We start from the raw sequence: 19,447 nt of genomic DNA, 5'->3' as shown, positions 1-19,447 counted from the left end.
TCTTAAAACAAGATAATTTGAAAAATCTGCCAATGGAACAAAAAATGCTTGTATTCAAGATGGATTCTCTGAAATCAAGTTATAATGATTCTTGAGTAAATGTATCTTGCTTGTCATTGGTTAGATCATTTGCGCATTTGAAAACAACTATTCAAGCAGAGCATATACACAGAATCGTATGATTGTCTAAAATGATAAGACAATATTATTTGTACTTGCACAGATGGAAAATGATTTATTGCACAATGTATGCAACTGTTGATATACTTCAGTTAGATTCTCACAAAGGTAAGTTCTCATATCTGTTTATCTGCGTGAGTGCGCAACAGTTGACGTGCGCGCCTGACGGGGACGCGCCGTTCGTTTGGAAAGTCATAGAACAGTAACTCTGCGCGCTCAGTCTCAGTGCAAGGACTTGACTTAACATCTTCATGGAGTTCCCCACAGGAAGAAGTCATTTCATGCGTTTCAGGTATTGCACGGGAAGCTTCAAAGATGAGCGCACTCCTCCGGCGTTTGGAGACTCCAATGGGAAGGTTATTCTGCCGCGCGCTGAAGTTAACGCGACCCTAAAGGGATGAAAACTCACTTGTCGTCATCGTCAGCGGGAGAGGGTTCACATGATGACTTCAGACCTGTTGCTGGATCTCCAAATGTCCTCGATCTGACAATGGTTACCTGCTTCAACTCGTCTAGCTCCAACAGCACGACCGTCAGCTCGGATGTGGCTCCGTTCCCCGGGTACACGATGGTCATTCTGGCGATCCTAATGACTACCCTGGTGGTCGTGGTGGTGGTCGGGAACGCGTTGGTTATTCTCGCTTTCGTCGTGGACAAGAGCCTCAGAAATCAATGCAATTACTTCTTCCTCAATTTGGCTATATCAGACTTCCTTGTTGGTATGTATAAACGTGCATTTTATTTAATTTCAACTCACAATGCTTCATATGCACTTCTTTGCATTGCAATTGTGCATGAGAATAAAATATTCCATCACTTAAAAATCAAATGCATGTCATCGAGCATTGGGAACTCCTTTGTTCTACAGTATCAAAGATTTCTGTAAATCCAATGTACCGCACATCTTATGAGATCTGTGGGAATATTGTCTCTGAAGGACACCCGAATGAGAGTGCAAAGAAAAGTTGCATTGATTAGACTACACCTTGCTTGATTCTCATGCCAGATCGATCAAACAGATGTAGTGGGCGATGAAAACACTGATAATCGAGATTGCAGCGTGGCTCAGTACCAGCAAATCAGATATGCACAAAACCAAGCATTAGTTTTGCACAATATTTACTCAGTTTTTATTATTCATATACAACCAAGGTTATCAGTATATTTTGAAAGTAGCACTTCCATTAATTGGTCAATTTATCAGTCAATGGTCAAACAACAGCCAATATATTATTCTGGTTATTGTGCATTGCTACCACATTACTGCTTTGTAGGAAATGGATTCTGAGTGAATTATTAATTAAACCACATTTCTCCGGCTTTGGCTGCTTTGACCTCATCTTGAAAGCTCAAAGAGTGATTAGACCACTCTCAACGAACTTGCCTGTAATACAAGACCATTAGGTCAAACCTATCAAATCCACAGAGATAGCCATGCATACTTATTTAAATTGAGTTTTTTGCAATTTTGTCATTTAGTGCACTTGTTTGATAACTGTGTGAGTGTGTCGGTCTACTCACATATACATTTTGAGTAAATATTGTGTGAAATATGTGTTTGTCTGCTTTGCTTTTGAATAGTATCATCATATTGGGCACAATGGTTGACCTAAAGCTAACTAGATCCAAATTTCTCAATGGGCCATGCATTTTGTCATTCATATTTATGTTCTTGCAATGCTTTCTTAGCCTGGGGTTGAAAATAGAACAAATACACCCATACATCTGCACTACTGAGACCTTTACTTCTCTGCTGTTCTGTTGTGTGCTGGCACCACAAATTATTGGCTTGGATTAAGAGTGCATTAAGAGACGAGATCCTGTCTGCAGTTCATTTCAAGATCTGCACGGCCTCTCTGTCTTCACCCAACCCTCTGTGTCTGCTTGAGTGTTTATTTGCGGCTCACAGGCATTAATGCTCAACCCAAGTAGTGCTTATGGCTTTACAGTGGAAGTTCCTTGAAATACTTGGTTATATCTTCATTTGTGAGAGAGGAGTGTGCGACTCTACCTGAAAACATGCCCACATAGTTTAGATAAAGAGCCCAACCGAGCGCTGCTTTTTCTTCTTAACCCTTATAGGGTCTTTGGGGTCTTTTTAGACCCCAAATGACGTTTGCTAAAATAAAAAAAAATGTTCTCTTTGTCCATATGACATGAAACTTTGTACAGTTGTTAACACTTTCTAGATCTACAAATTAAAAAAAATGGGAGTGTTATCTTGTTTTTATATTAGTGTAGAAAAAAAAGTCACACTCAGGGTCTTTGGGGTCTCCAGGCAACAAAACATAATTTTGTAATGAAATAATTGTTTTTTAAAAGACAAATGTAATTTTACTATGTTTATTAATGTTTTTACTTCATATTTGTGCAGTTTCTGGAGGATATTTCGTATTTTTTAAATTTATATAAATAAATATATATTTTTTTAAAAATAGGTTTTTATACAAAAACAGCTTTTTGTGTAAAATTCACTATAAAAGACCCACATTTCTAACTTTCATTCATGGGGATCACATGGATAATTTGACATGGTTTAGTGTGAGATTTTTGTCCATCTTTTGGAAAATGCAGTTTTAAAAGTAAAAAATGATCACTTTATCCAGTAGATGCTGCAGAGCTCCACTATTTGCTGTTTGACTGACTGAAAGACATCTTTTCACAAGTATTTTTTAGTTGGGTTTCTATTTAAATATTATGAAATCACAATTATAACAATATTATTTTTTGTAATGAAAAAAAAGTTTTTCAAAAATGTTGATTTTGAGGATAAATTCTGTCCATTTTCTAAGTGGGATCTCATAATTTAACAAAATTGAAAAATATGATGAGAGAATTTTTTTTTTTTTTTCAGTACAAAAAAAACCTAAAAAACTGAAAATACTTGTGAAAAGATGTCTTTCAGTCAGTCAAAAAGCAAATAGTGGAGCTCTGCAGCATCTAAAGTGATAATTTTTTACTTTTAAAACTGCATTTTCCAAAAGATGGACAAAAATCTCACACTAAACCATGTCAAATTATCCATGTTATCCCCATGAATGAAAGTTAGAAATGTGGGTCTTTTATAGTGAATTTTACATAAAAAGCTGTTTTTGTTAAATTAAATAAAATTTTTGTTACAAATCAAATTTTGTTGCCTGGGGTCTGTGGAGACCCCAAAGACCCTGAGTGTGCTTCCCAAACGAAGACCGCACAAGGGTTAAATGCCAGCCAGCTCAAAAGCTCTCTATAATAGAGCCATGGCTGTGTTTTTGACTGTACGATAGATGTGAAATCTCAGCGTCCTTCAAAGACTAGGCAGTGATGAGATTGCTGCTTTGTATGCCTTTGTGAAAAAGCTTTCTCTTGATGCTTCCAGGTACAGAGAAGCAAAAGAAAGAGGAAGAGAGGGAGTCACCATTCCCTATGCTGCTCGATGGCTTTTTGATAATGGCACGAGGTTTATCGGTCATATTGTGAAGAGACTCCTTCATGACATGATCCATTGATTTTGTGCTCTGAAGGGCCTATTATATCCTGTCCAGGAGAAGCGTGTGGCTATTGATGCAAGCCTTATTATAACCAGCCGACATCAGTATAATACAGGCAAATGTGTCTCTTTCCAGGGGCTTTTTGCATCCCGGTCTATATGCCTTATATCCTGACGGGCAGGTGGATGCTGGGCCGTGGACTCTGCAAGCTGTGGCTTGTGATGGACTACTTGTTGTGCACAGCTTCTGTCTTCAATATCGTTTTAATCAGCTATGATCGATTCCTGTCCGTTACCAGAGCTGTAAGTATCAACACCCAATTAGCCTACTAAAATAATAGCTCACCCAAAAAGGAAAATTCATTTCAGTACAAACCAGAATGTACTGGCCTCTTTTTAAATCAGAAATCAAAGGTGAATCAAGTGTGTTAAGCTCCAGACTCTAGATTAGACTGTTTTTCAGTATTGCATTAATATCGTGTTGTCACTCAATTGAAACACTGGTTAAACAATTTATTTCTTCTTGAAATGATCCATACACACCTTGAAATGATGGATGTGTATGCAAAGTTTCCACACATAGATGTGTTTTGGAAAGGCTAGGGTTCGATCGATCGTGATAATTAACGCTGGAAAACAGCGAAGAGTCAAAACAGAAAACCTTTATTGTAGCTTGTCAAAGACTAAAATATGAAGTTGAACTTATGAAATTCACTCGTAATTGAAGACTTGTCATTGTCTAGACTTGTTTCATAGGGAGTTTAACAAAAATGTCTGTGAAATGATGATTTTGATTGTTAGGGTTTTTTTTTTTCTTCTTTTCATTTTCTAGTCTTTTGAAAATAACTTTGAGAAATCCATTTTACCCTCACAAGGTACTGAGAAACAGACACAAAAGCATTTTTTTACAACCACAATGGGTTCATCATTTCCCATATTTTATATTTTTTTTAGATTCCAAAAAGCTACAAGGCAGTTTATCTGTATTTCCATGAATATTAACGTTTTTTTTTTGTAGTGTTGATTTTTGGCGAACTGCTTAGGAACCAGTTAGGTAAAACAAAAGGTGTATTTCTCATCAAAAATCCAGTTTCGCTTTTAATTTGCAGTGCATCATTTGAGCCACCAGGCAAAACTTCTGTGTGCATGTTGAAATAATTGCAATATTTAAAGTGTTTGCAACCCATTTTATGTTCTTCAAATATTTAACTTTAACAGAAACACACACACACCTGTTTTGCTTGATGATGCACTGCAAATTTCCCTTTGTTTGAAACAAATGAGTTGTTCATAAAACCCACAAGAGGCTGAAGACGGTGTTATTGCAATCAGATGAATAATAAGCAAATGAGTCGCTGCCCCAGTGACGGATCATAGATAAGAGCGGCCCACCAGACGGATGAAGCCTGCATCTTCTGTGGATCAGCATTCAGCCGCTCTATGGTCATGAATTTTTCAGTGCAATTTACTGCAAATATCCGCTATGTTAGTCACAGACAGCATCATCAATTTATATTCATACTTCATAGTGACTCAACCTTAAGACCAGTAGACTATTAAAAATTCAAACTTGGGCTCTGTTCCAAAACCAATTGAGCTGATTTGCTGTCTACATTCAAACTGAAATGAACCTCATAACTGACCACTTTACAGTGTTTTACAGTATATATCCAATGCCATTTTGACCATTTCATAGAAGTATAATTACACAGCCCTGCATCTTGAAAAAAAAACCTGCTAATTTGCTCAAAAAAGACCTATTATAAAACATATTTGATGACACTGAGTTCAAAAATATAATTAAAAACTTTCTAAAAAAAATACATTTAATGTCAAAATAATTTTAGATAAGCACAAGTTTATATATATATATATATATATATATATATATATATATATATATATATATATATATATATATATATATATATATATATAATATATATATATAATATATATATTTTTTTTAATATATATATTTTTTCTGTGGCTGTTTAGATGTAGTAAAACCCCTAATAAATAGAGCCTTCTATTAATGTAAGGGTGCAAAAAAAACCTAAATATTGAAAGTTATACAAATGAAGTCCTTAGCAATGCATATATTTATGCTAGGAAATTTACAAAATATCTTCATGGAACATGATCTTTACTTAATATCCTAATGATTTTTGGCATTAAAAAAAATCGATTATTTTGACCCATACAATGTATTCTTGGCTATTACTACAAATATACCTGTGTGACTTATGACTGGTTTTGTGGTCCAGGGTCACATTTCTTAATTTTATGCCTAAAAATCACTATTAATATGGATTATATGATCTTTGTATAATATCAGTCTTTAAATGCAAGATATTTAAAGTGTACCTGGGTCATTCTCACAAAAAACATTAAAACACCACAGCACTAATGATTTTAAATATTAAACATGCATTTTAGTAATATATAAAAACACCATAATAAAGACAATATTGGTCTCTACACTGGACACAGAGTTATTTCAACAAATAAAGGATTTTTATTTTTGTATTTTACTATAGTTTCAGCTGAAATTCTCATTACCGTAGTGCATCCAGGTATGTTTTCTTCTAATTTAAACAGAAAAAAATGAAAATATTCTAAAACAAATTATATACGAATGTTCTAACAGATGTTTTCAAATGACAGAAAAAATATGAATATATAATAATAATAATGGAATAATAGTGGAAAAATGAAGTGTCCATGACTGATATTCTCATCCTCCACAACATTTTTAAGGACTCTTTACACACACACACAAAAGTTTTAAAAAATATTGATTTTGCATTAAGCAACACATGTGCTAGAACCTCAAAGATGGCTACCAAGTAGGCAGATCTCTATATATTTATCCAGTTAAAAAGTCTCTTATCAGACCATGTACACAACATTTTCATTATCATTACCGTAACAGGAAATTTTCCTAATTTGGAAAAACTTTAAATTAGTAATTTTCTGTGAAAAATGTACTTCATTAATGTCTAATTATGTGCATTAAATAAAAATTGTCTAAACTCATCATGGCTTCTCTGAATTTAATAACATATGCTAAGGTACCTCATCCTCCGCAACACCATTCTCACTTACCGCAACTATTTAAGGCCAATTGCAGTAGAGAGAACTGTTTTGGTAATGAGAATTTGATCATACAGGCTATTTTTAAATATATATTTAGTTAAGAGGTTTTGTTCAGAGTTGTGTTCTGTGTGCTCACAATGTGAATTTCAACTTCATTTGTATAGAGCTTGTCACAATGTTTGTTGTTAATCAGCTGGAAGAAAGTGATTCCAGCAATATTGTTTTCTTTGCCATTATCGTTGTGATGTGGACTCTACCATTCTCTTCAAATTTGAGTATTTTTTAAAACTAATCTGGTAAATGGGTGGTGTATGTGGTATTGTTAAATACACATTTTTAGCCTATGTAAGCCTATATTTTTGAAGCACTGCAAAATCATACTGATTGAACTTAAATCCATGATTGTGCCAATATTATCTAATAGATTTCTTGCAGTAGTCACACTTTAACACAATCAAATATACTTAAATGTATCTTTAGCACTACTTCCACACAATTAAAGTGCATTAAAGGATTAGTTCACCCAAAAATGAAAATTCTGTCATCATTTACTCCCCCTCAAGTTGTTCCAAACCTGAACACAAAGGTAGATATTTAAGGATGTTTGTAATGTAACCAAGCAGATCTCGCCCCACCATATTTTTCAATGAGGGGCGATATCTGCTTGGTTACAAACATTCTTCCAAAAATCTTCCTTTGATATGTATACAGAAATGTATACAAGTTTGGAACAACTTGAGGGGGAGTAAATTATGACAGAATTATCATTTTTGGGTACAAAATTAAGTAAATTTTAAGTATACCAGTTTAGTATACCAAAAGTAAAATTGCATGGTATTTTTATCTAACAAATAAATTTGTAAATGTATTTGTAGTTTACTTATCACAAAATAAATGTATTTAAATTTTTTTTTTTTTTTTCCCCACTAGGGATGTTTGCATTTTTTTCTAACCCTGAAATCATAGAACTGAACAAATAGGTCAAAAACATTCTGTAACAAGTACTGGATTTCATTCAGCAAATATGATGCAGGGCGGTGTAATGCTTCCCACATTTTAGCACAGCTTTGTTGTCATGAGTGCACATACAATACCTTAAAATGCTTCCTATGTGGGTAGCTCACTAGGTTTGTTTTGTAAAGAGTGTAAAATTGCAGGAAGTACTTGTTAGTGCTGCATTGCAAAGCACCGCTCTATTGTAAGTAGGGTTTTACTGCATATGTGTAGTGGCTTTGATTGAATTCAGGTTTACAACTGGCACACTGCACAACACATAGGCAGCTGCGCAGCAACTCTATGGACCGTAATGACTCGCGGTGAGCGACTATAACAAGACTGCCCCCATTCCTGACCTTTACATCCTTAGAGAGAGGCCTCTGATGAAAACCACACGGCTAAAAGTCATGTCTAAAACAGGCACCTGTTCACCAAACTGGCTACTGTAAGGAATCTAAATATAGTATTTGTGCCACGGTTTAATTGGTGAAACAGGGTTGGGGAGTAATAACTACCTTTTTATCCTAAGTAGCTTTGTTTTTATGTCCGTAACCAGAAATGTCAGCTTTGGCAAGTCTGATTCGTTGAAGTGAATCGGTTCGTTCAGATGTAAAAAGTTGTATTTAGTGTAAATATATGTCACTCTAATCAAAATTCATTCATTCAAATCCCTTGTTTTAGAGCGAGATAAATACTGCTCTGATTGAATTATGAATTGCTTTAATGTAGTTGTCTACTTTTTGTTTGTAGCTTGTTGTTTATCTAACTAGTTTTTAAGGAATAGCTGCCCATCGATTAATTACTTTAAATCACGAGTTGCTTGTAGAGTTTTAAAGTAGCTGATCTGAAGTGGCTGTAAGCTTTGAAAACCACGCGGCTGCGCATCAGCTCTTCTCGTCGAATCATAAAAGGAAGGAAGGGGAAGGAAGTTCAATATTTTTTTCATTCAGTGTGTGCATTTATCTCCACTGCAAACAGCGAAACGATGTTGAATTTGGGTTCTCGAGGTCCCTTAAAAAACCTCTCTTCACATTCACAGAAACCATTGAGCAAAATAAGCTAAGAAAACATGCCCTACTGTGAAAGACTAAAGCGGCGAGCGAAAAAATATGTGGTTCCCAGCCCTCATTTCAAATGGCTTTTGACATTCCCGAGCAGGGTTTGAGAGAATTATGAAATGCAAATATTGATTTCCTGCATAGAATATAGTATCAGAATTGTTAAAAAATATTAAGGCACAGATATGCGCTGCAGTAATAAATGCACGAGATCTTGCAGATGTGTTGAAAGGTAATTTAGCTGCTTGTGACTGGAGTACAGTGAGCAGCATAACTTTTAATATGCAATGACATCTAAGGAGTTTATTCTGTGGCTTCATGCATAATGCATTGAAATTTACGAATAAATTTCAAAGTACTCATTGTTTAACATTAATGTCGCTACTTCCTGTTGACAACATGTCTATGGGCTTTATCAGTAATGGCTTTTGAAAGAGTAACGATCCGTCATGCAAATGACAAAGTGAAATGCTTTTCAAATTCCAATTGACATTTCAAAAAGACTTGTCAGTAATTGAAAGTAGCGGTTTATGTTACAGTATCAGTTTGGCATTTGACAAGCATGTCAGACTTCGTTTGTCTTTAATTATTATCCTTGGTGGTGAATTAAGCCAAAAAAGGATCTTATCTTAGTAGGTATGTCCTATACAGGATATGGTAGTGTGTTTTCCAAGACAATATCATGTACTGCATGGGCATTAACATCCCTAATTATTGGGGAGTGAAATACAACCTGGATTAATTGGCATGTGATTCACCCATGTTTTTACAAAGGCTTTCCCTCTATTAAAACAGTAGTACTTGTTGAGGGGGCGGCACATGAGCATTGTGTCAACAAAACTTATTTGCCAGCTCTAATGCCCCATACTCCAGTTCAAGGGCAATAGAAGGTGTGAAATGCTGTGATGTTTGTCATGTGATGCTGTTGCCATCATGTTCCTCACTCCCTAAAGACAACTATTATTTGCAGTAGTTTCAGAGCTGAAATGACATTAGTTCATAACAAGACACCCTTGAGGGCTCCTGTCTTTTACGAATAGATGATTCCTTTCTCTGGTTGTCATCTTTCCAATTGTCATTTTAAATTACTGAAATGAAAAGTGTTTCAGGCTGGACTCTAGAGAGTGAGGTGCTATGGCGAAGACAGCCTTATTGTCACACTGTCCATCATTTGAGAAAATTATGCTTATGCCAAAAGATATACAGCCTACAATATCGTATTTGATATGCAATTTCTGAGGCTTGAGCAAAAGTTTGAAAAACTCACATTTCTGTTGTGTGATTGATAGTTTAGACTTTTTTTAGCAAGTAAAAGGCCTTTTAGTATAACTGTATACACTGCAAAAAATGCTGTTCTTACTTAGAGTTTTTGTCTTGTTTCTAGTCAAAATATCTTAAAGTTCTTGAATCAAGAAGCATTTTCTTGACAAGTCAAAATTAAGTGAGTTTTTCCTTAAAACAAGCAAAATAATCTGCCAATGGGGTAAGCAAAATAATCTTATTTCAAACCAAAAATAAACTATATAATCTTGTTTTCAGTTTGGATTAAGATTATTTTGCTTGTTTTAAGGAAAAACTCACTTAATTTTGACTTATTTTTCATGAAAATAAGAAAATATTTTTTACTTGTCAAGAAAATGCTTCTTGATCTAAGAATTTTTAGATATTTGGACTGGAAACAAGACAAAAACTCTAAGTAAGAACAGCATTTTTCGCAGTGCAAACGTGCACCTTTAGCTCATGGTTCACATGTCTTTACTGATTTTTGTCACGTAAACATACACTTAAAATGTTTGGTTAAATCAACCCAAGTTGGGTTGAAAATGGACAAACCCAGCAATTGGGTTGTTTTAACCCAGTGGTTGGGTTAAATGTTTGCCCAACCTTATTTAACCCCACTACTGATTAAAAATGACTATATGTCTGGCTTAAAATGAATCCAAAATAGGTGAGAAATTAAAAATCAGACACATAATTACTAGAGGCAACAATAATAATCAAAAGGTGAACATTTATTAATAAGCAATTTAATAAATGTTTATTGTTTATTATTCATTATCTTATTAATAAATGCTCATTTATTAAACATATTAATAAATGTTAGTTTCCAGCAAGCAATACAGTAATTTTTATACAACAGTTGAGTTAAATAAAACTACCCAGCACATTGGGCAAACATTTAACCCAACCACTGGGTTAAAACAACCCAGTTGCTGGGTTTGTCCATGTTCAACCCAACTTGGGTTGTTTTTAACCCAGCATTTTTTTAGAGTGTAAGAATAACTTTGATGTTGTTAGTAATATTTCAAGATTATCACTTAGTGGACTGATACAACTTAGGTTTTCTTGACAGTATAAAAATCATGTTCAAATGTGAGTATCAAATATGATCTTCAGGCTTTTGAGGAAGGTTTATTTGTACATCGCTCAATCATCATTGTATTTCATTGCATTATATGTTTTAAAACTACAGAGCTTTGATAATAAAATTAAGCATTTTAAATATAATCTTACTAAGACATATTATTGGCAGATATTGATATTTATATGCATTTTATGTAAGGATCTGATGTACTGTTATAAAGATCTCAATGATTTCCATTACAACCATCAGAATTTCATATTTTTGTCCTTATAAATATCAGCATCTGCACCAAATTACATATTATCTAAACCATAAAAGCCTGATTTGTAAAAATGATACTCGACAAAAACACATAAACATGCATCTTTTGAAGGTTCAATAAATAGTTCCATTCAAATAAAAATAGATTTTTCAGGCTATTATTTTATATGCCAGGCTTTACGGGATTAAAAAGTCTGATACCAGTTTTGTAAATGCTTAGTAGGTGGCATGGCAGCTTGCTAGATTTTGAATCAGAGCCAGAGCTAGTTATTAGTCATCTCATATTTATCTGTATACACTATTTACAATACACATTGTTTCAAAGCAGCTTTACAGGAAGTTGTTGCTTCAGACACAATTTGAACAGGGCAGAAAAAAAAGGCTCAAAGTGATTTAGTCACTCGTCTTGATCTTTCTTTGACTGCAAATTGTAATTTCACATCATCAGATTAATAGGACACACTGATTAACTTATAATAGCTAGTTCAACTGGTCCAAATCATTAACTCGCAGTATAACCGATCAGTTCTGCAGTGCCAAGATAGGCTAGATTCGTACTTTTCCACGCTGTGCTCAGACTTCTAGGCTGTGAATTGAATAAATCATGAAAAAAGAAGACACAGTCACACTGTGAATAGACTTTATTGAGTGCAATAGCTGCCAGGGATTGCTCCCATGCCAAATTATGACTGCACTATGGTTATTTTATGTGTCTCTCTCAATCTATCGCCTCCTATGTGCCTTATTCCATAGGTGAGGTACCGAGCCCAGCAGGGTGTCACTCGTCTGGCAGTGGTCAAGATGTTGGCGGTGTGGGTTTTGGCATTCCTCCTCTATGGTCCAGCTATCATCTTCTGGGAACTGATGGTCGGAGAAAGCATTGTTCCAGAGGACGAATGTTTCGCCGAGTTCTACTGCACCTGGTACTTCCTGCTCTCCGCATCTACCTTCGAGTTCTTCTCACCTTTCATCTCCGTGGCCTTCTTCAACTTCAGCATCTATCTCAACATTCAGCGGCGGAACCGGAGTCGCATGGCACACGTGGAGGCTGAGAAGGAGGACGGCTGGAGGGTCATCGACGGACAGGCCTCGTCCGTCTTCTTCGTCAAAACACGCAAGGTGTCCTCCAGCGGGCCGGCGGCTGTTTCGGCCGTGATCGAAGACGACGAGGAGGTTTCACCGTCGTCCAGCGGAGATCCCAGCAGCACCCACTCTGTGTCTTTGACAATGAAGACGACCATTAAGAAACGAGGACTGTTAAGCCGTTGGGTAAGGACGCGCATAATACGAGCGCAGGAAGCATCAAATGCATGCGCCCCTTGCAAAAGCGGAGGACAAGCACGCCTCTCTCGAGATAAGAAGATTGCCAAGTCCTTGGCAGTCATAGTGTGTGTTTTTGGGGTGTGTTGGGCACCGTACACCCTCCTTATGATCATACGGGCTGCCTGCAGTGGCACTTGTGTGGAACATCATTGGTACGAAGTCACTTTCTGGCTCCTTTGGCTCAACTCGGCCATCAACCCTTTCCTCTACCCACTTTGCCATAGTAGCTTTCGCCGGGCCTTCGCCAAGATTTTGTGCCCCAAGCGGCAGTCTGTTCGACCACATGAGGAAAGCCCTTCCTGCCAATGATAATCTGACAGCAACAGAAGGGATTTAACACTTTCACACTGAATACTGAAGGATTACATAAAAGCACCAAGGCAAGAAAGCGACATTTACGCCCAAGCAATTCGGCAATGGGAATCCATGTCATTACTTGATGGAGTAGCATGTTTTATTCTTCTTTTGATGAAACTTCAATAAGAAAAATAAATGAATTGTGAAGAACTGCATGAACAGTTGACCTTTAATTGATTGATATGAACAATGCAACCAAGCTGTTGTTATACGTTAAAGTAACATAGGAACAGAGATGTTTCACTCTTGTTAGCTAATGTAAGTTGCATGTTTTGGGACATCTGTGGTGAAAAGTGTTGCAGATTGTTTTCAGAACATATTCAGTTGACTGTTTTGCCCATATCAACATTATTTATTGACTTCTGTAAATTCCACTCCATTGACTCGCATGGTTCAGCGGAGAAGAGCTGATCTATGTGAGATGCATTACAACTCAAGAAAAATACAAGGTGTGCTCCTCTGCTAGATCAGGTCAGGTCTGTATTACCTGCTATGGACAAGACTGAAACTAATAATGTTTTATAATGGAAGTTTTGTGGAATTTTTGTGAAATGTGATTTAAGTTATTTATATATCTGTTTACAATACAGAAAGCAAGGAATTTTAAAGGGTTAATTCACTCGAAAATGTGATCTAAAGATTTATTGCAGATTTCCCATGGTATTTTTTCTCAAGTCTTCAATTCCCATCATTTTTATAAGATGAAAATCAATTCATATATGATGATAACTGGAATGTAGCACAAGAGTCATATGGAAATTTTTTTATGGTGCTTTTTTGTGAAATATAGATTGTAGCCCTAATCCCCATTATGAAAAATGAACTCTCTGGACATCCTGCAATGTCTCTCTTTGTGTTTCATGGAAGAAATAAAGTCCTTCAGCTTTGGAACGACATAAGAGTGAGCTAGTAATGAAAAATGTTTGGGTGTACTATCCCCTTAAGATGTGTTTTTGTTTTTTTATTTAAAAAAACAGATTTTTTACGAGTATACATGTATAACTCGGAATGTTTATTATAATTTCAATGCTTTTTTAAAGCATAAATCCTTATAAACACAACACAAAAATACACTTTATTGTGTCGTGCATGTCAAGTTTTCATCTTGGATCAGTCAGACTGTGTGAATTTAATTTCAAAGTAGTCGAGACTTTATAATTTGTGTTCTTTATGGATTTAACCAGGTTCCCCAACTGAGACCAATTTCTTATTTGTAGCTACAATTCAGTACCTCCCAAGTTCTTTGAGATTAATTTTACTGAATTTGTTTTTATCACTGAGGGAAGCATGGGTAATATCCCAAAAGCTCTAGAAATATATTTTTAAAAAGGTTCAAAAGCAAGGTTTTAGTTTCCCCCAGAAAAGGCCACGGGATGATCTTTCATTTGATATTCAAACCATATTGGTCAGTAATGATAATCTGAATTTAAAAGTCCCAAAACACCTAGCAATCACAGTAGTATTTTGCATACACCTCTAAAAATCAGATCATATCCCTGGAGCAGTCGCTATGCTTCTGCAGCTCTGGTCTGCTTTTTGCTTCAGTGAATTAGTAAATGGCTTTTTTTCCAGATGGCTTTGAGAGCACTCCATTTAGCAGTGCTGTTTGGAGCTCAAGTTAATTAAACCCCTTTGACAAGCATCCTCATCAGATCCTTGAATTTGAAAATCTAGAATCTCTTAACCAGGTGATGCTGTTGCACTATATGGTGTCTAATGTAAAGTGAACAAGGGGATAGACATGGCTATTTACATGATCAATGGTTCCAGCATTTAGAGAGCAGCGTTTGAAGTGACTTCTTGATATTTTCTACTTGATACTTCAAGAAAAGATGTGGTTTAATGTCTCTTGCTTACATGTTTTCTTTTGTACTGTAGTTGTGCAGTAAATAGAAAAGCAGAAAACCGTGATGACGGTTGGGGAGCGGGAATGATTATTAGGCATTGTGCATATGCACACAACTCTACAAAAACTATCAAAGGAAAGTGCTGGGAACAAGTCATACCACCACTGAATCGGATCAGCGTGAACCTCCCCTCTAAGCATCTCATTGCCTACGGATGATAACCTCCCACATAAATGCGTGGATGTCAGGCTGTCCTGAATTTACGCTGATAGAATACGATGCGCGGAAATAAATCTGTGGCCAAGTTCCTTTGAAGATGTTCCACTGAATTGTGACTCAATCTGTTTGCAAGAACCAAGCTTAAGGGTTTACCATTACAATAAAGTGTTGGGGACAAGTTTGATTAGGAGCTTATATCATCACTTTCTTTATGATTAACACTCTAAGAAGGTCATTTACCCCACTGAAAATAACAAAACAGCTTAGACCAGCATGACCATGAATTCCCTTTCAGGTCCAGGGCAGCTTTTCCCAAAAGCATTGTAAGCTTAAGTTTATCGTAGCTCCATTGAAACCAATGGTTGTTGGTCTAGATCAGTGGTGGCGAACTCCGGTCCAGAAGAGCCACAGTCCTACAGAGTTTGGCTCCAACTCTGATAAAAATTCACCTGCCTGTAGCTTCCTAGTAACCTTTCAGACCTTGAATAGCTTGTTCAAGTGTGTTTGATTAGGGTTGAAGCAAAACTCTGCAGGACTGTGGCTCTCCAGGGCCGACGTTCGCCACCCCTGGTCTAGATTTCAGAACAACAACCATGGAAATTTCATCTACCAGCATGGTTTTTCTGATGATGCTGGATGACCATGGAAATTTTGCTGACTTTGCTAGTTGGTGGTAAGTTTTTCCGGAAGAGGAATATGTTTGCATACATTCAGAAGTAGATAAGTTCAAATTAAGCTAGTTGACCATGGAAGTTTGCTGACAATGCTAGTTAAACATCTGTTTGTGTAGAGGAATGCATGCGCATACAGTCACCAGACAGAAGTAGATGAGTTAAAAGGAACCTGTTTACTGATTATATTTGGATATACTTGAGCCTTAGTTGATGAGGCTTTGGGGGTACACACATCTAGATCTCCTTTCTCAGATTACTAATATGAAATCTCTTGGTTCCTAACCTTCCACAATCCCAAAGATTTTAACACCTAATTACCGGCAGCACCTGCGGCTCCAGGATTATGACCCAGATTTTGCACGACCTTTGCAGTTAATGTCACAAGCGTTCACCCTATTGTTCACCTTCCGGCACAGCAGGCACCACAACAGTCATTAAGGCTAACATATAGAGGAATGATAAAGTCAGAGGCATGATAGGGCAGTAGAGGACACGGTTTGTGCCAATTTAAAATCATACAAGCACAACAAACCGCATGGGGGGAAGCTGTCCTGCATAGCGGCGTGCTGTGCTTAATGTCTTATGTGTTATGTTCATACCACTACATTATGCATCGTGTTTTGTCAAGATTAAGATGTTTTGATTGTTTTTATCTTGCATTAGAGGTCTGGAGCAGATATGAGTATTAGAGTTTGGTGCCAGTTTGATTTTCTTCAGTCACACAGCCTTTGCTGTCTTTTCTGTGGCAAAATGCAAGCTTGATTAGATTCATAGTGGGCAATCGATTTTTGCAAGTCCTCATTTTTCAATTTTATCCCCCCTAAAACCGATCTGACTAGTGTGGTTGTTGATAATGTGTAGCCATGTTTCCCACTGAGAATGTTTTTTTAACAGTTAAACTCTCTATTTTCTGAATACATACTACAGCTTTATGGCAACACATCGCACCAGGTTCATTAACATTTACCCCTAGACAAAATGTCTTGACATTGTATTGGAATGTAAGCTAACAAAAAACACTTACAAAAGTAAGTAAATAATATAATATGCTTTTTTTTTCACTATGATTAGTATCCTGTGGATAAAGACTACTAAATCTACCAAAAAATGGCTGCGTGCTTACAACTGTTAAGCGAATATTTATACTTTTATTTATGTTTATGAATGATGGTCACTTATTCAGGCACCAGATTGTCTACACATCCAACCACCCTCCCACACACACTCTGCTGTAACAAATAAAAAAGAAAGCTTTTCTTTAGACAGATGGACAGTAATTTCATCTGTGACTCTTTTGTTCTCTATTAGTTGCAAGTGTCAGGATAATTTGACTATTTATGAAAAGATAAGAATATTTTAGCTCTGTTTTCATATTGTAAATCAGTGCTTGTCAGTCCTTTAAGGTAAAGTGCCACCTTTGATCAAATCAGAAAATCTAAGTTTCCTTTCATTTTTTCATCATTGAATCAATTGTCATCTCTTTGAGTGCAAGTTTAAAGCTGATGCAATTCTTTTTTTAAAATATTCTCTTGTAACCCCACTTAATATACAGAGACAACTATAAGTAAGGCATTTGTAGGTGTATTTCCTCTTAAGTGTAAAAACTGTGGCTCTATCAATCCATCAGTAAATGGGTTTTAGGGGGACTGTTTGTCCAACCAATGGAAAACAGGAGGAGCTCTGTTTGAAAACTTAAATTTATACATTATTTTCAGACCAGGCCTTAATGTTGACATCCTCTGGGTCCTCGTGTAGTTGAAGATAAGCAAGAGACTTCTAAAAAGACTTTATAAAATTAAGACTACACTATAAACTCTGTTGTGTATGGATGAGAAATGTGTGTTATCTGAAGATGTTTTATAAAAATAGATAGAAATACTAGTATACTGCATTTAAGTTGTTGCTGCAATCTACCAGCAAAATCAGAGTCCGTTTACTTCATCATTAAGACTTGGCCAGACATAACCTCTTTAACTTTGACTGTCATACAGATTCAGTCTCTACGGGTTTTACATCTAGAGTTTCTCTCTCTCATGGTTGAAAAACTTGAGACTTGTCTCCTGCCGACAAGGTGAAGATTTCTTGTCTTAACGGAGGACGAGGTCGGCTTTACTGTGCAATGGAGCAGAACGTGGTTAAGTGCCACGCTCAAGAATACAAGGGAAATGAAGGAAATATGAATCTAGGTTATGGGGATTCGTTTAAGAGTTCTTGCCACAGCAGCAAGTTACAAGGGCATGTATCTGCATGCTGAAAAAGGTTAGCGTACTGTTGTGTTGTATGTCAACACCAAACTTTCTCAACAGGAGAAATGTCCACAGTGACAATGACACGATTCGCCCCATGCTCTCAAGTCAAGTTATTTTTGGCACCGGTGCTGCTGCACTGAATTTTAAAATGGTCTTGACTGGATTGTGTGCAAATGGTTGAATAACCAATGCATTTCTATTCATGGTCCTAAATTAATTCCCAGTCCTCTTCTGCAAGATTATCGGATCCCAATTTTAAGTTCATATTTAGATTTGAAAGAAATTGGTCTTTTTTGATATGGAGCTATTAAGAGATATGCTGCCTGAAATTGGACCTTTGGGAACAAAATGCAATCTGTGAGAGGCATTTGACAGAGCAATGCTCTTCTCAGGATATAAAAAAAATGGCATGATTGTGTAAAAAATGCCTATTAGATGACCTTTATTGAGGAAATACATAATTAACAGTTACTTGTCAATTGCTCTGAAGGTTAGAGAGCACCATATAAATTGGAAGAGGGCAAAATAATGAATGGGATTGTAAATGGGTGTATTGCTGTGTTGGTAAACAGCAGGTGAAAGATTCCCCATTTTCACTCGCAATGGGGTGCTGTCAGTTGGTTGGTGGGCGTTCAAACTGGACATTTGTAGGAATGTGACAAAAAAGACAACACAATAGCATTCGGCTGGACTTTCAACGTAATTTAGGGCAAGACGCTGGCAGTCAACAAAAGGCTGTTATGTTCTTTTGCTTCAGCTGGCATTAACAAGTAATTGGACATTGCATGGGCACTCAGATAAAACAAGCACAGTGCCACTATGGATTAACCCTTTCAACACCACAATCCACTAGGGTTGGATGATGCATTGAATATTAGCGATATTATCATTTAATCTTTGCAGATGATATAAAATTAGGGAATGTCGTGTATGTCACAATAATGTTAAGTTCTGTTTAAAGGCAGTAAGACAATTTCTATGACAAATGATGCATATATATTTGTGTAAGGACTCTGTCAAGAGCATCAGATGTTTCTATTTAGCAAGCCAATCAAATCAGAGTCTGTCGAGCGTGTGAACGAAATGACCAGTCACTGCTCAAGTTTTCATTAAAGCCCAAAGTATACTTCAGCTGTCCATGCTGTCACACTGTGCGTGTGACGTATTTTTCATCATCAGGATGGTCTGTGGGCGTCCACACACAGTGTCTACGTTGATGGTGTGCGTACAACAGCACGTGTGACTTGAGCATTTGAAAACAAATGCCCGGTTTCATAGACAAAGGATTAAAGGGTTAGTTCACCCAAAAATGCTCATCTTTGGAAATCAAATTATAATTTTTTTTTTTAA

General features: G+C 36.4%; 1 protein-coding gene across 1 annotated transcript; it reads left to right on the top strand.

Moving 5' to 3' along the window:
* Nucleotides 1–14,042, top strand: LOC137028086 (histamine H3 receptor). The gene is made up of 3 exons (XM_067396845.1): nt 1–899; nt 3,786–3,952; nt 12,182–14,042. Exons 1-3 carry the CDS (start codon nt 578–580, stop codon nt 13,058–13,060), a joined length of 1,368 nt encoding a protein of 455 aa, XP_067252946.1. The 5' UTR covers nt 1–577; the 3' UTR covers nt 13,061–14,042.
* Nucleotides 14,043–19,447: the final 5,405 nt, after the last annotated feature.

The sequence above is a fragment of the Chanodichthys erythropterus genome, chromosome 10 (assembly GCF_024489055.1).
Source record: "Chanodichthys erythropterus isolate Z2021 chromosome 10, ASM2448905v1, whole genome shotgun sequence".
NCBI classification, from domain to species: domain Eukaryota; kingdom Metazoa; phylum Chordata; class Actinopteri; order Cypriniformes; family Xenocyprididae; genus Chanodichthys; species Chanodichthys erythropterus.
This window is presented reverse-complemented; position numbering and strand designations above follow the sequence as displayed.

Bases quoted from the DNA above. Each gene is read 5' to 3' on its own strand.
- LOC137028086 (XM_067396845.1), top strand. From the start codon at position 578: ATGAAAACTCACTTGTCGTCATCGTCAGCGGGAGAGGGTTCACATGAT. The intron at 900-3,785 runs GTATGTATAAAC...GTCTCTTTCCAG, and splicing joins TATATCAGACTTCCTTGTTG to GGGCTTTTTGCATCCCGGTC. The intron at 3,953-12,181 runs GTAAGTATCAAC...CTTATTCCATAG, and splicing joins TCCTGTCCGTTACCAGAGCT to GTGAGGTACCGAGCCCAGCA.